Consider the following 16,626-nt stretch of genomic DNA (forward strand, 5'->3'; position numbering starts at 1 on the left):
ACAGTTTATTTGTTGCCATTGACTTACATTCGCAGCAAAGTTGTTGATGGTGTTTTGTGTGGAGGAAGAATTTGCTGTATATTTTTCTGTTGTTATTTTTCATATTGGAAACTGCTATTAGTTCGTTGAAAGCTGGTTTAGAAAACAGATTGAAATACAATTTAGTACTAGTATGGGTTACTGCACCTAAATGTGATTGATTTGCTTGTGCCCTTTAAGCTTCCGAAAGTTAGAATTAAGAATAGTTCCATACCTTATTATTATGGCTCTATAATTTTTTTATTCGTAAAAATGTGCATATTAAACTTAAACCTCGATCTACTACTTTATTTAATATATTCTTGAAACCTGTTATGTGATTAAGTAGATTGTTACAAAACAGCCATTATTTTTGAATAGAGAAAAATGTGATATTCTTAGTTTAAAGTGCAGAAAGTAGACTGTGCTAGAATGCTTTTTTTTTAATATTATGATTACATTCATTTCATACCATATTTGGTTATACTTCAGTGCATTAGAGGTTTTTGTAATTAATTCGGATACGTATCGACATCTTTTCAACATTATCCCCAAATACTAGCGATTTTTACAAAATAAACAATTAAGTAAAAAATAACCACGGTTTACTGACTAAATATTGTCTAAGTTTGCATACTGACTAAGTTTAGACATCGTCATAATTCAGACGAAGAGCAAACCGATCAAAGTATAAGTCTCAATCTTATTAATCTGAAAGCAGACTCCATTTCAATTGCTTTCACTCTACATTCTAAACGCTCTGCAACCTAGCTACAATATCAAAATACAACGTTTTCGCTCGTATTCTCATCAAATGGAGAACGTAAACACACCTCATGTTTCCCCTCATATTCGTACGCGGTCAAAGGTGTCAGAAAACAATCTCCCAAAACGACGCAACGGAAAGTGGTGGCGCCAATCGTATTCATCCAGCTGATCGTGGCACTGACTCTACATGAGCGAACCGATCAGCAAACGAAAGCAAAAGTGAAGGAAAACGAAACGCATGGCAACAGCCGCGGTAGGGGTTGTTTAATCCCTTCCCTTCTAAATCCACCATCCGACGTCGCACGAGCCAAAAAAGCTCACCCTGAAAGCTCCGATCGTGTTCGATACGATCGTGCGTCCCTTCACGATTGTTGTGGTTTCGCTTTCCGTGGCTTTATTTTTTCAAACCACCGAATGGAGGGATGTTGTTGGGCAGCTAACGTCTTTCGTCGGCACGGTACCAGTCGACTGCAGTCGTTCGTCGTCTTTCGCCCGTTACGGTCACTCGTCACTGGGCAGCGAGTTGAAGCGGGTTTCCCCCCATTTCGCGAGTGCGTGCGTTGGTACAGCTTCGCGTGTTTCTTGCCACTCGTTCGCTAACGGTTTGCAATTGGTACCGCCGAAGAAAGGTGCGAGTGTGTGTCGAGTGTGTAAGTGGATTGTTATTTGTATTTTTTTTTCTTTCGCGTGAATGTTGGAATGATTTTCTTCGTCACTTTTCACGAGCTATTACTTTGGTGCTAATGTGAGTGATTTTGAGAGAAAAAAAAAACAACAAAGTTGACGTCCGTGTGAAGGATACGTTCAAGTGTCTTTGGAACGGTAGCACATGAAAACGCATTATGGTGTTGTGAACAGTTCCATGGACAAAGAAAGAAGCAACGGTGCACACAATTGTTCGCTTGACCTCGGACAACGCTAACGCGGGTTTTACGCATGAATGACGAAATGTGTGAAAGGAAAACTCATTCAGAAACCGTGTTTGAAAAGCAGCTTCAGTGATAGTTTCTGTGATGAAGGGATTTGGGACCTCTATGTTTGTCGATATGTGTTGTTTTTATTAGTGATGTTTGATTTACCATTATGTATGAATATACTAATTCACAAACAGAACCACTTCTTAAAGAATACAAAACAAAGATTACGGAACAAAGATAACTCTGTATGATTTAGAGGACTGCAGGCTTTTAGATACATTCGGAATGATATGGAATGAATTATAATTATAGTATTTTTATAGTTTTTATTATTTCTATAATTATTGATAGATTTACTTTTTTGTAATTATATACAATGTTGCTATCTGACTAAAATAAAATGTGAAGCTTTAAATTTAACAACAACTTAAACTAGGTATCAAACACTATCAATGTTTCTTCATTTTTATTTCTTTTAATACCTCTGTTTTATTTGTATTAACTAAAATGTCTTCAATTTGAATAATACCACTATAAAGCTAGGTACATCTAAAAAACTAATCGATTTATTTCCCTTGCTCGCCGCGTTCCCCGTTAAAATTAGTTCCCAGGCATTTTTATTGATCGCATACAAAGAGTTGTTAAGAGGTCCCAGTGTTGATCGTTTTACCTCAATTTGTTCACTTTCCCAATATTTGTTTTCTGTTTTTGGTGCGCTGCGTTTATTAGGCGATAAAAAGTGTTTAGTGAAGAAAGTGAAACAAGCAGCGCTAAACATTCACGGCGCCAGAAACAGTGCAGCTTGTCCACGGAAGGAAGGCAGCGTGGTAGCAAACAGTGACTACCAATAAATACTTCCGAAAATAAAACACACGTAAATAACAAATCAAACAGTAGCAAAAACAAGCTGAAACAATGGTGAACAAACAATACAACGTGCATAATCCCAAGCTGCACAAATCGAAGCTGCCCGGTGGGTCCGGAAGTGGCAGCAGCGGCCACAGCTCCCCATCCCCGTTGCGCAGTAGCTATCCGGTCATTTCCACGCGACCGGCGGGGGCCTCCGACGAGGACGGCTTTTCCGTGGAAAGCGACAGCAACAATCTGTCCGACCATCAGTCGGCATCGAGCGGGGGCGGTGCAAGCGGGTATGGTGTGGGCCATCCACGACAGCTGCCGCCACCACCACCACCACCGACCCATCGGCATCGAGGCACGCAAAGTACGCAGCCTCATCATCAGCAGCAGCAGCAGCCGCAGCAACCGCAGAACAATTTAAATATAAGCCGCCGTTCGGCCTCTGCCGAGCCGGTGCATGGACAGGAGGAGGTGAATGGTGACGATGGACTGTACGGTCGTAACATTCAGTTCTACAGCGAGGGCCGCGGAATCGGTGAGACCGATGTGGTGGGTGAAAGTGGACACACCGGGCGGTTCGGTCACGGACATGGCGGCAAGGAGCTAACGATCAGCGACATTGGGCGATTCCAGTACATACTGCAGATGGATCGAGAAGTGGTGAGTACATGCTGAATTGAGAAGCTTGTTTCTTTGCAATATGAGATTTGTTTAGTGAAATCATATATTATTGAGTTTTAGCTAATATATTCTACACCAGCGGTCGAAAAACTATAAAATTATCGAGTTGGATTGAAGAAATACTTGTCTGAATTTGAGCCGGTTTTCAGACAGAAAACATTCAATTCGTTCTTGCACTGTTTTACACTTCAGCGGGAAATAATTAGCGTTTTTTTCTTTTTGAGGAAAATTTAGTATGGCACTTAAGTCGCACTGTCGTCGATATAGTTGTTTATGTAAAGCCTAAATCATTTAGAAATGGGCTACTTGTGTGATTCTTGCATTATCTTCTATGGATAAAAATGCCACAAATTCTATGAGTTTGACTAGTAAACTGCATAAAATTGTCAGTTTATTCAAGCTTTACTGTATAAGATATCTTATAAGTGCAGTTCTAAAATATATTCTTGTTCAAACGTTATCGAAAATGTCTAAACGCAAATCAGAGAATTTGCTAAGCTAAATTAGTATAATTTTTGCACAAAACGGAAATTAGACAATAATTTGAAATGTGTTTCATTATCTAAGAGGTCAATTTGACTTCGAATAAATCCAGATTTGTTTTAAGCAGGATCATCAATTTGCTGAAATGTGACAAATTCTCAATAAACACATGAAATCAATAGTTTTTCTACCACATTTAGGTAGAGACAGCTATTAAAATAAAAACTTACTGGAACGGTTCAGTCCCTAAGAACTCTAGCTAGTCCTTAGAAAATTGCCTTAAATTTTAAATAAAATGCCAATTTATTCGAGGTAAAAAATATGCAAAAAAACCTGAAGCAATCAAAAATTGTCCAGATAAAGAAATAATATAAATTATTGTTGAATCTCATAACAAAGAGTCAATGAAGTAATCTGCAAAAAAATATCTACAATGAAATTATTCTCTTTACGTGCTATTACTTTTGAGTCTACGACATTCCAATAAAATGGTCTCGCGGGCTAGATTTTGCCGAGCCCTTATCTACACCATTCTATAACTATTTTTAGAGTTTGATTTAAAGAATCCAGTTCAGATTATGTCAAACTTTTGGTTGATACAAAATCAATGTAAAGTAACAAGAAATACTGTTGTAAATTGTATTGTTGTGCTTATTTAATAACATTCAACTATCTGCCTCAAAATAGACCTTTAGAATAGTAAAGAATATAACATGTTAATCGATGTGTGTGAAACAGAAAAACTAACAGAATTTGTTGTAATCTAAGTCAATTTGTGGTTCATAGTTATGTTTTAATTCATGTTAGACTGAACAGATTAGGTAAAAATCTATAGGAATGCTACTCTACAGCTCATGACCGATGACTTATGCACATGATTAAATGGGACATCCCGTTTCGGTAATGATGAATGATGCAATTCCATTAAAAAATGTTCTAGAAGTCTGGACAAAATCTGGACGCAATTCAGTAGATGCCATGTGTTGCAAATTTATTAACAACAATCATATTATTTGACAAAATACTAATTTAAAGCGAACATACACATACACATACAAAAAACAGTTTTTAGTAGCTTATAAACTAGTTATTTTAAATTGTATTTGAATCAAATATCACGATGACGACTCGATCACGATCTTTGTCTGCCATAAATCACTAAGGGACTTGGCAATGGTTTAGTCCGGCATATGAAGTGGCTTGATCTCTACCGAACTAGAACCTACAATAGGCATAAGGTCCGTCGAGATACCGACTGTACCACGGGACCGTTTGGATGAATTCTTAAAAAAAAGTACAAAAAAAACAGTAAATGTAAACAGGAGAAGATCTTCAATAAACAAAATTCATGTGGTGCGTTGAATTATCTGTGGTTGCCTGGCCATTAGAGTAATAGTAAAGATTTTTACGTTTTTATGTTGTTTGTTTCATTGCAAACTTTTACCTAACACAAAACAATATGTGTTATTACATTTGTTATCTTAAACTGAATTATCTAGTCAATTTAGTGTATTTTTTCATTTTTCCATTAATCGCAATCGTGACTGTTCAAGGATGTAGCGACAGAAGAAAAAAACATGGATCGAAAAAGATTCCAATCTGCTAACAAAATTCACAGCACCACCAAGACGACAAGCCCATCATTCCAATCAGCGAAACAGAACAGGAGATTAGTTTTGTGACATTTACGAGCAAAAACATAACACTAGAAGCACTACGTACGAGCCTTTGACTTTGACGGTACCATGATGTCGGCTTTTGTTCGCGCGTTGCAATGGAAGGAAATATCAAATCAAACTCGTTCGAAACTTTCCCACCGACGCCAGACACCAAAACAACCCGCTGGCACACGCAATATCAGTCCAATCGGTGGTTGCTTCCGTTCCCAAAAGCCGACGCATTAAGACATCGAATCCACGCTGACACTGGGGTAGTATGGCACGAGGGTCACCTCAATGATGATTTGCGCGGCTGGCCTCGATCTGTCCAAAATCTCATCACCGAAAAAAATAAAAACTGAGCTAGAGTAGCTTGAACCATTTTTGGAGGCCTTTTTATACGCGTGTACATGCGTTTTTGGGTGCGAAAGAGTGTGTGTGTGTGTATGTAGCCATCCTTTGTTTAACGGCGTTCGGTGCAGCAGTGGAAGAAGCATAAACGTGTAGCATAATGTGATTCGTTTTCACACCACCCGCAGCAGGAGTTTCCTCACATCCACACACATACACAAAAGTGCCCTGCCCAGCTATCTGATGGGTAATCAATCAATGTGTCATGCAAAATTAGCTCTTGCTCTTGTTTTTTTTTCGGGATGCAAGCAACAAGATTGCTTGGCATGGGGGGGGCCGTACGTGCGGACGTGTAATTGAAGTGGTGGGACATTACTGATGTAATACCGTACCGGAGGGCGAACTGACGCATGGACTGGGTGTGTTGTTTTTGAGTTGTTTCACACGAAAATGTCGGTAGCTTAAAAAGTAGGTGAAGATGATGAAGTTCAACCGCAGCGTTCAGGTTCAGTTTTGGACAATGCGTTTTATTGCACAAATGTTGCATCACCGGCTGCATGAACTTGTTGGTACTGTTGTGCATTTATATTGTATGGTCGAGCCTGATTTCAGTATTGCATGCACCACGCATTTCAAAAAAGTTTTACATTGTATGGATATTCTTTTGAGAAAGTAAGATTTCATTGCCTAATGCTTATTAAAATGACGCAAAATAGCTGCTTATTTTATGTTTTATTTATCGTTAATTTTGAAATTGAGTTGAAGAATTGTACAGCGTTTAATTTAGACTTTTACACATTTATAATTTGCAATTCATTTAAATAATTTCTTAAGAAAAATATATAAAACACCTCATTACATCAGTAAACTTTGCGTTTACCACTTATCACTGATGATACTAATAGAATTCTCATTCGGTTTCTCACTTATACGCGCATAGCAGTTTTTTGTTTGTAAGAGCAATTTTATACAGATCTAGCTGCAGTTGAAACAGAAAACCGAATCAAATTCGAAAATTTAAAATTATGTCATTAGATAAGACTTAGCCATTTTAATATTTTAATTGAGCCAAAAAGACCTTTTTTCCTATGATTGTTCACTGTTTAGTACCACCTTTGTCCATTTATAATCGCTTATGCAATCTGTCTGGAATGCATCACACACACACACACGATTTCAATCAGCCAAACACGACTCCTATCGCACGAATGCTTCACTCAAACTTCGATTGACGATAACACTTTTTTGTGCTTGCAATTCAATTCCTTATACGCTATGTACCGTCGAGCTCCAAGCAGGAAGTATTTTCCACACCTCGTTATGACGCCCTTCTTCAGCTTCAAGCCAGGTCAATGCGGGTCAGTTACGGTGCCAAATTCAACAACTCCCTGAACGGCCCCCTAACGGCCGTTCCAAAACTCCCAAGCAAAAAAAACGGCAACACAATACCTTCGATACCAACTAATGCTCGCACTCAAGTCATAAATACTTCGACAGTTGAGCTCCCGGTAAGCGGGCCCGAAGCGGACCCGGCGCACCGACCGAACCGGACGGATGACGGATCTTAGCGCCCTCAAATCTTTAATTGGGCACGGTTTTTTGTTGGTGTTGCGGCGAGTGTTTTGTGTTCCGCAAGCACGTCCTCTCAAGTATGTTGTAGAAAAATAACAGTCAACAGTGGGGTGTGTACAGGGATGGGACGCGGTGTTGGACATGGGGGCGGTGTTGGACATTTGTTTGGAGCGAATGGTACCACCTCGCGAGTGAAAGATTTGCATTGTTCATGGAGAGAGCCGATTCGTGCGATTTGGATTGGTGATTTTCAATAAAAGGAAATTGGGTAATGGATTATTTAGGAGAAAATAAAGAAAGATTAGCTAATGCGCGCTATCTGTGCCCGATTCGATTGTAGTGGTGCTACAATTTTTGGGTATCGACTGTACTAAAGTAACTTCGCCTGTATTCGATGTAAATAGATATATTTTCTCCAAGTTACCATATTTAAAGTATAAGCTAGTACTATTTAATAATAATTCAACATTTTGGTCTTACAATTATTGCTCCTACAATCGTAAACGAAAAGCAAAAAAATCTTTACCTGAACATACATAGTTCGTTACGCTAAAGAATCCTAAACACCGATCCACTAAACTATCACGAAAAGGTCGCACTGTATCATCACTCATTTGCATAGCATTTGCACAGAAATTCGAGCCCTATTCGTTACGTTTGCTACCGCTAGCCTACTGCCAGTGCTAGTGCCGATCCCCCACGAAGCGCATATTTCACAGGGCACTTGCATGCCGGCTGACATTACTCAAAACTGTGCCCAATTTTGTAATGTCAGTAGAGCACGTCATGCGGCGTGACGTCTTCGGTGAGTTTTGTCGGTGGTGGTGCTGTTGTGTGTGTGTTTCTTTTTTGAGAAACCGTTTACGTATCTTCTCCATCAATCTGCTTACGTTGGCAATCACAGACAGTCTACGTTTGTTTGTGAGGGTGGCCACGAAAGAGTCCACGGCACACTCGACGCCAGCCAATCTTGCGATCTTTCCGATTCTAGCATAGCGATCCGTATTTCCACTGCTTCCCACGCTGGAAACTAAAGAAAAACTTGATTCCCACCCGAAAAGACAGCAACACGCACCGATCCCATCATCCGAAAACAAAAACGTGTGGATGGAATGAAATAGATAGAAACAAGAAAAGAAAGAAAAAAAGAACAAAACAAATCAACCTTCTCAGTGCTGATGGAAATGCATCTATAGCCTTTATGTGCAATGGTACGGCTACGACGCTGCGTTCGGTGCTGTTAATGCACAGTGCTTGTGCCATACCCAGGTTTAATGTTCTCATGGCTATCTCGCGCGTGGTAGCTACAGCGATACAGCAATACACACACAAAGGTCTCGAGGCTTTTGCCCTGGCTTTTGCCGCATGGTGGAATGATTTAAAGTGATTCTGTCGTGTTAGGTGCCGTAACGTTTCACGAACGTTTAACTGTGATCGTAAATGAGTTCCATTAGTCCGGTTGCTCATATTTAGATTAACTTTTTATGTTTCATGTACGTGCGTTTATCATATTAAAGAAATAATATCCAAAGCTAACAGTTACTATTTAATACTTTAAACAAAGAGACTTCAATTCCAGTAAAGATACAAACCCCATTAAATATATCAAAACCCAGATGAAATCTAACTTTAGACAGTGAATCAGAAGGGTTTGATCGAATTCAATACTTCACTTGACTCAAGCACAAAAGAGCTCAGGTGTTTCGCTCTGTTGGTAAGCAAATATACGATCGGGTGCATCTTCCTATCGGCCAATGATTCGTGCAGAAGCAGCTCGTTGTAGTCGCGCAAAGGTCAACTACACACTGCTCGGTCGTGACTAGGCTTTACCGCGATACAACGCTTCAGGCTAAAGTCGCGCCGACAATCAAAGAGAAGAATCGATTTTTGTGCAGCTTCACCCATCACATCTTTAGAACCAAAATTGTGTGCTCGTTAAATGCCATCCACACAAAAAAAATGCCACTTGTTTCACCCAGAACAAATACTTTACTGTGCTTTACGATTCGGTTGTAGATTTGCAGTATTATCGGAGTAGTATAGGATTATCGTGTTCACCTCCTACATAAGCACAACTCATCCATCCTCTCTATTTATAAAGTTTGAATTCACAAAGAATTTGAGGAATTTTGCAAATGGATTCCTTTCAAACCTTATCGTAGTTCAGAGGTGCTAATTATATCATCATTAATTTTCAAAGAGTTTCTGTTAGCAAAGATGGAAGTAATTTGAATTTTAGCACTCCTAATATGTATTGGACTGCTGCAATGTTTGCTGTATCATGGAGAAAGTGAAAGAAAATAATGGTATCTAATATGGGTAAAATATTTGCTACTAAATCTATTGTCATTTGTTTAGATGAGATATTGGTCAAATATTGAATAATAAGGAAAAATTTCCTAATTAATAGGTTAATAGCATAAATTTAATGAGAAAAAATATGTCACAGCTGAAAAAAAATCAGAAAGAGTATACTTCAATAATAAAAGTTATCATATTTTATCACAAATTAATAATCTGAAGCCATTCTCTTCCTTCCGCGTCAACCAAATGAAAGATTTCAATGCTAGTTTAGACAACAACCTCTACATTTACTTCTTGAACCATCCATTGCTGAAATCTGATAGGAAGAGCACAATTTAAACTTACCTTCTAAAGTTCAATCGCACGGCAGTGACCTTCGATACATTCCTCCGGTTCGGTTCGGTCCGGTCCGGTTTGTCAGTTCATTCCACCGCAGCCGAACGATAGCAAAAGTTCTGCACGAACGAGCGGCTGTTTTGTTCGCTCTCCGATGAAACCGAAAGCTTGAACTTGAGGTTCGCGCACAGATATAAAAAATGCGTTCAAGAACCAGCTTGTTGTGGACCAGCGTCGTGCCTTTTCTCATCTCCATTTCTCTGCCATATTTTTTGCTACTTCGAAAGGCGTATCTCTACCGCCTTCCCGATTCAACCATCAACGAGATGCGCCGAAGCTAGTTATGCAAAGTAGGGACGACTCCACCCGCTGCCGGGTGCCAAAAATAAATTCTAAAACTGCCAACTCTTTCGATGCTGGCAATGACATACCGAAGCTGGAAAGAGTAACACACACACGCGCAAAAGACAAAAGCGAACACAATGCTGGCAGAAGAAAAACATCCAGTTGAAGGCCGATCAACGAGGGAGAGAAATGAACAAATGGAACAAAAACCTCCTTCAGATGCCTCTTTCAGCCGCTATCGGTTTGGTTTTAGAGTGCTTCTTCTCTGACTCGGCTCGTGCAGCAGCAGCAGCATCACTTTTGCACTCTTTTCAGACGTGCGCGCCTATTCAAAGCGATTGTCGTTCAGGGCCCACCTAATGCATCATAATCGCTTCGGAATGCTGCTTAAGTGGTTCAAGAGCACCATGCGCTCGTCAAATTGATCTGCTCGAAGGTTTCGAGCCGTCCGAAATGCGATCATTTTGCACACATTTCGTAACATCTGCCATTTTTGGAGCAGCTTTATTGGGTGTTATGGGTAAAGCCAAAGTCAAAAGATCCTCGGCTCGGCAGGACAAAAAAATGAGCAAGGTTACAAAAGTATAGAATTATTTATTGGGCAATACTGTGTCACTGACTTCAAGAGTCCCTTTGATTCGCACAACTGTTGAATATACTATATGTTTTCTTCTTCTTCTTCTTTTGTGGAGCAGGATGTAGTCTTCTATGTTTTATAAAGCCTATGCTTAATAAAGCCACATTCAAAGACGTACCGCTCTTAGGTTTTCGACTGCCTGAGTCATATACCTCTCCAATGTTGGTACCGTTGTATTTGTGTTGTTTACTTGATGATGGTTTTGACATTTCTATGTTGTGTTTATGATTTGTCTTTCAAAGTTCATATGATCATGTTATCTATGTTTTTGTGTGCTGTTCAAACTTGCGGTTTTTTTTTCCATTATAGGGAGATTTTTGTGTCTTGTATGAATCTAATTATTTCCTTTATTATTTTTCCATCATTATTTTTCCAGTGTTTGCGAAATAGGTCTTCTTGGATGTTGGGATATTTCTGTCTTTCATTGTTGTATTTTGTACAGTGAAATATTTGGTGTTTGCCCGTTTCCTGTACTTGGCAAACATCGCATATATCATTTTCTTCTATTTTAAGTATTTTTAGCCAGTATTTGGAGAAGTCATGTCCTGTTAGTATCCGATTCATAGTCTTTATTTCATTTGCATTGATATTTATCGTTTTATGCCAGTTATCTCTTTTGAATTCTTTCTGGTATTCTGCGAATTTTTTCCCTTTATGTTGTATTTCCGTTGTGTACCATTCCTGCGTTTCAAAAATCATTCTTTGTTGAAACATAAGTTTGATGTCACTTTTTCTTAATTTGTTTTCCATAATGTTGTCTGCCGTCACTCCTTTTTTTGCTAAGGCATCCGCCTTTTCATTACCTTCGATATCGATATGTCCCGGTACCCATCTGATTTGTGCATTTATTTTTAAACTGTTTTTAATAATATTGTATGTACTTTCCTCTATATTGTTGTTATATTGTTCCCTTTTGATGATGCTGCAAGCCGCTTTACTGTCCGTATATAGTATAGGATTTATTATGTTGTTTTCCACTGCTATTTGTAGTGCCTTATCTATTGCAGTCAGTTCTACTGAGGTAATGGGTGTGTTGTTTTTTAATTTATATTTGTAACTCCAGTACATATTTTTGTTGTGTGGCTTGATGTATATACCTATACCACAACCGTCATCTGTTCTGCTTCCATCCGTGTAAATAATTGTGTTTGTTTTTCTAAAAAACTCTATTTCTTGTTGGTAATGTCTTTTGAGGATTTGTTTGTTTGTATGTTGATTTTTCGTTATATTATCCGGGGCATTGGATATTATCGATACTCTTTTAGTGTTATCATTTATTACTATATTATCCATTTTGTTTATGATATTTTTGTTTTCTTCATACAATTTTTCGTAATATGTTTTGTGCTTGTTGTTGTTGTTTCTGGTGTTGTTATTTTGGTTTCTGTCACATAGTAGATTTCTGTGAATTTTTGAATGTGCAATCTCTTTTGCTTGCTCATTGCTCGCGAGGTATTTTGCTCTTATGCCTAAAGGAATTTCTGCCGCTATGGCCATTAGTGAGGGTATAGGAGTTGTTTTGGTACATCCTGTAACTTTTCTTAGAGATTGATTTTGTATTGTATCTAACTGTTTCAGTAGTTCTTTTTTTGCATTTCTTATTGATGCTGTTCCTATTTCTAAGTTGCTTCTAATAAAACTTCTGTGAATTTGTATTGTTTTGTTAGGATTTAATTTATTGCGATAATTACAAATTCTTTTTATTGTCATTAGTCTTTTTTGTGTTTTTGTTTTCATAGCATCTATTTGTTTTTTGAATGTTAGTTTATTATCTAACCATAATCCTAAGTATTTGTAGTTATTAACTTTCTCTATTGATTTTCCTTTTATCCTTATTTTTATATTATTATTTTTCGTATCAAAAATCATGAATTTAGTTTTTTCTGTGTTAATTTCTAGTTTTAATTCATCTGTTATGTCTGAAAACTGTTTCATGATCTCCTGCATTTTTGTTTGTAGTATGTGATGACTATGACTTTGTGTAATAATAGCAAAATCATCTGCATATTGAATTATTTGTATTCCCAACCTATTTATTTTGTCATGTATGTCTTTAGTATATATGTTAAATAGGCTTGGCGATAGCACATCTCCTTGAGGAAGTCCGTCTGATATTAGTTTATTGATTATTGTATCTTCTGTGTTTAATTCTATAGTTCTGTTGTTCAAAAAAGCTCCTATCCATCTAATAATTTCTTTTGGTGTTTGATATTTTTCTAATTTAGAGATAAGTATATCTGTCCGTACTTTATCATATGCATTCGTTAGGTCTAAGAAAATTATCCCTGTTGCTTTTCCTTCTCTTTTATTTTGACCTATTCGATTCGTTATGTAATTTGTGCAATTGTTTATCGACCTGTTTTTGATAAATCCGAATGTTGTTCCTGGAATTACTTTATTAATATTCCAATACCTGTTCATTTCTTCCAACACTGCACTATTGGCCATTTTGATAATCGCTGGTATAAGAGCTATACCTCTATAATTCAGTGGATCGTTTTTATCTTGGTTTGCTTTTGGAAAAGTTATTATTTTCATTTTTTTGTAATGTTTTTTTATAATTCCTTTGTGCCACATTTCATTTATTTCATTAACCATTACAAGTCTTGTTTTTTCATTTATTTTCTTTAGTATTTCATATGATACTCCATCGTGACCTGGTGCTGTGTTTTTTTTCTTTTTTAATAAGCGATTCCATTTATGTATATCTATGATATCTTTGTTAGGTTTAAAGTTTCTATAAGGCTTCTTGTTTCCTTTTTTATTTTTAAAAAAATGTTTGTCTAAGAAAATTTTTGCTGCTTTCCTGTCAGTTTCTATTATGTTTCCTGCTTTTGTTTTACTTTTGAATTTCCCTTCCATTTTTTGTAAGAATTCATACAGTTTTATTGGATCTCTGTTGAAATCTACTTCCTCTAGCTTGTCCTCAAATTTTTTTATTTTATTAAGTCTTTTTTTCGTTCTAAATTCAGCTATTCCTTTATTCATGTTGATTTTATTTTCCGTGCTTTTGTCATTGTTGAAAATTTTTCTAAGTTCATTTTTGTTTTTCCATGCTTTTTCTGTTTCTATATTCCAGTATATTTTTGGTTTTTTTTTCGATGTGATTTTGTTAGATTTTATTAATTTTTTAATTTGTTTTGTTACCTGGTATACTGTCGTGGTTTCTTTTACCTCGATTGCTTCTATTTCTTTGAACAATTTTGATTTATTTGTGTATGTTACTGTGTGTTCCTGTATTATTTCATTTATTTTTGTTATTATAGTTTTGTGGTTTGTTGCACCCATATGATGTTCTGTAACTGTTCTTTGGCACTTATCTATTATATCTTCTGATATGATAGTAAGGTCAACAGCTGTTTCTCTTTTGCTTCTATCGGTGGGTATTAGTGTTTTTTCCTTGTTGTGTAATAAGCATAAATTTGAGTCATTTAATTCATTTAATAAAAAGTTCCCTTTACTGTCATTTGTTGGGTTCCCCCATATTTTGTGATGACAGTTTAAATCTCCTGTTATTATATTTTTTTGATTTCCTGATCTGTTGTGTAGTAATTTGCTAACATTTTCTCTGAACCTATTAATTTTTAATTGAGGTGACATGTATACACTTACTATATTTATTTTTTCCCTGGTTAATTTTATTTCTGTAATTTGAACTTCTTTATCTTTTATGTCATGTTTGATAACTTTGTATGCTAAATTTTTTCTAATGTATATGGCTGATCCTCCATATCCATCTTCCCTGTTGCTGGTAACTAAATTGTAATTTGATACGTTTACTTTATTAACTTCCTCTTCTTTCATCCATGTTTCGGTAATGCACGCGATAGTAATTTTGTTTGCGTTCATCATCCTCTCTAATTCTTCTTTATTTCGTTTTAAACTTGTTGTATTAGTCTGTAATAGGCTAATTTCCTTTTGATTTATCGTCGCCATTTTTATTTTCATTTAATTTTTCTTTATTGTTTAGTTTATTAGTTTGTGTTATTGTCTTGTTTTGTTTCCTGTGACAGAGTTTTTGTTTTTTTGGGTCTTCCTTTTAGTTTTTTTAATTCGGTTTCTGTTTCCATGCAACTTTCATCCTCAGTTTCTGTTGTAGTGTGGCTGTCCACTATTCCTGTGCGCTTCTGAGCATTAGCTTTGCTAGTGCTAGGAGCTTCTTCTACGCTCTCATACACTCGTCGCTCTTTTATTGTGTTAACCGGTTTTTTGAACAAAGTGTTATCTTGTTTTTTTTCCCCTGAGTTCAATCCCTCCACTGCTCTCTCTAACTGTAGTCTATTCTGTACCGAACTCTTTACCCCTTCCTTCCGTACCATATTGGCATACGTACCTTCATCCTCGTTGTTATTCGTCACCGTTTTTTTGTACTGGAGACAGGTCATGCCTAAATGCATGTTGAGTTCACAGTACTTACATGTTCTCTGCTGTCCATTGTATTGTACATGCGCCTTTTCTCCTTTAATAGATACGAATGATGGTATTGGTGTATCTATTACGATGGTTACCTCTCGGTTACCATCTCTTATTCCCGCTATCGGGGATGGCGCTTCCCATACACAGTCAATGACTTTCTTTACTTCTCCAAATTTCATCATGGCTTTTTTAATCTCCTCGTTAGTTATCTGATCCGTACAGTTTTTTATTATTACTCTTGTCGAGTTATCTTCCATTTTTATGGGTATGAAATATTTCTCCCCATTGTAGTCCACCGCGTGTTTGCCATCGTGGTTATCCACTATTTTTATGGCCTCTCCCGATTCTTTTATTTGCACCACTGCAATAGCCGTTGTCGTCATCAGTTGCACCTTTAGCAAACTCTCCTTTTTTACTCCAATTTTCTCCAAAATAAATTGTATCACATAGCCCGGACTCGGTCTTTGTGGCATTGGATTGAAATCCACTTTGAAGGTATTGTCCTTCGTCACCATTTTGCAAAATCGTTTTTGTATCACTCGTTCAACGTTTGCTTTGAAAAACTGTGTTGTCCGTTTGACGTACCAACTTGGAATGTACTATATGTTTCATCTGGTATTCTTTTATGAACAGAATGCAAGGATAAATACTTTCATAAGCTATTATAAAATGACATAAAAGGTTAGGAATAGTAACCACTTTTTTTGGAATGCACACATCTCATAAAAGATGCTGTCATTAATGTTGGAGTGTTTCAATTGATATGAAGAAATTATGTTTCACACTAACAAAGCGTTTTATTATTAGGTAATCTATTACAAAAAATTGTACTTGACATTGAAGGATTGAAGAATCGATTAAAATTGTTTTTAAGCAGATTCAATTCCATCAATTCCAATTCCAATTCCATGACTATGCTACATACTTGATTTGAATGGGCGTTGAAGCTTGGCATTTCAACATGCTCAACACCGATCGTGTGATACAAAAATGCATCAACACACTCAATGGAGCATCTTAGCATATCATCTTAAACGAGCCGTTTCTTCATTCACATCAATGTAAAGAGTTCCATTTTGTGTTGACAGAGTGGTTTTTATTTTCAGTGCCGGATGCAAATCGTACCACGCTCCTAAACTTGACCATCAGTGGAGGGTGGATTAAGCACCATCCACGAAGGTGGAAATGTTTTGCAACTTTTCTTCATCCGTTACGATGGCTCATCGTCTCGATCCAATTCGATCGATCTCATCCAATATTCGTTCACGTCGATCGTAAAAAC

At 37.1% G+C, this 16,626-nt stretch overlaps 1 protein-coding gene across 2 annotated transcripts in view; it reads left to right on the forward strand.

The window, feature by feature from the left end:
• The first annotated feature begins 1,219 nt into the window (after positions 1 to 1,219).
• The window catches only part of LOC5668013 (uncharacterized), a 47,004-nt gene continuing 31,597 nt past the window's right edge, over positions 1,220 to 16,626 (forward strand). Inside the window, exons 1-2 of one of the 2 annotated variants that reach the window (XM_061659255.1) lie at positions 1,220 to 1,436; positions 2,433 to 3,221. In XM_061659255.1, the coding sequence (XP_061515239.1) occupies positions 2,619 to 3,221 (603 nt within the window). In that variant the 5' untranslated portion in view covers positions 1,220 to 1,436; positions 2,433 to 2,618. The remainder of the gene's footprint in view (positions 1,437 to 2,432; positions 3,222 to 16,626) is intronic. The other variant, XM_061659256.1, reaches the window with a different exon arrangement.

Source organism: Anopheles gambiae, chromosome 3 (assembly GCF_943734735.2).
Source record: "Anopheles gambiae chromosome 3, idAnoGambNW_F1_1, whole genome shotgun sequence".
Lineage (NCBI taxonomy): Eukaryota > Metazoa > Arthropoda > Insecta > Diptera > Culicidae > Anopheles > Anopheles gambiae.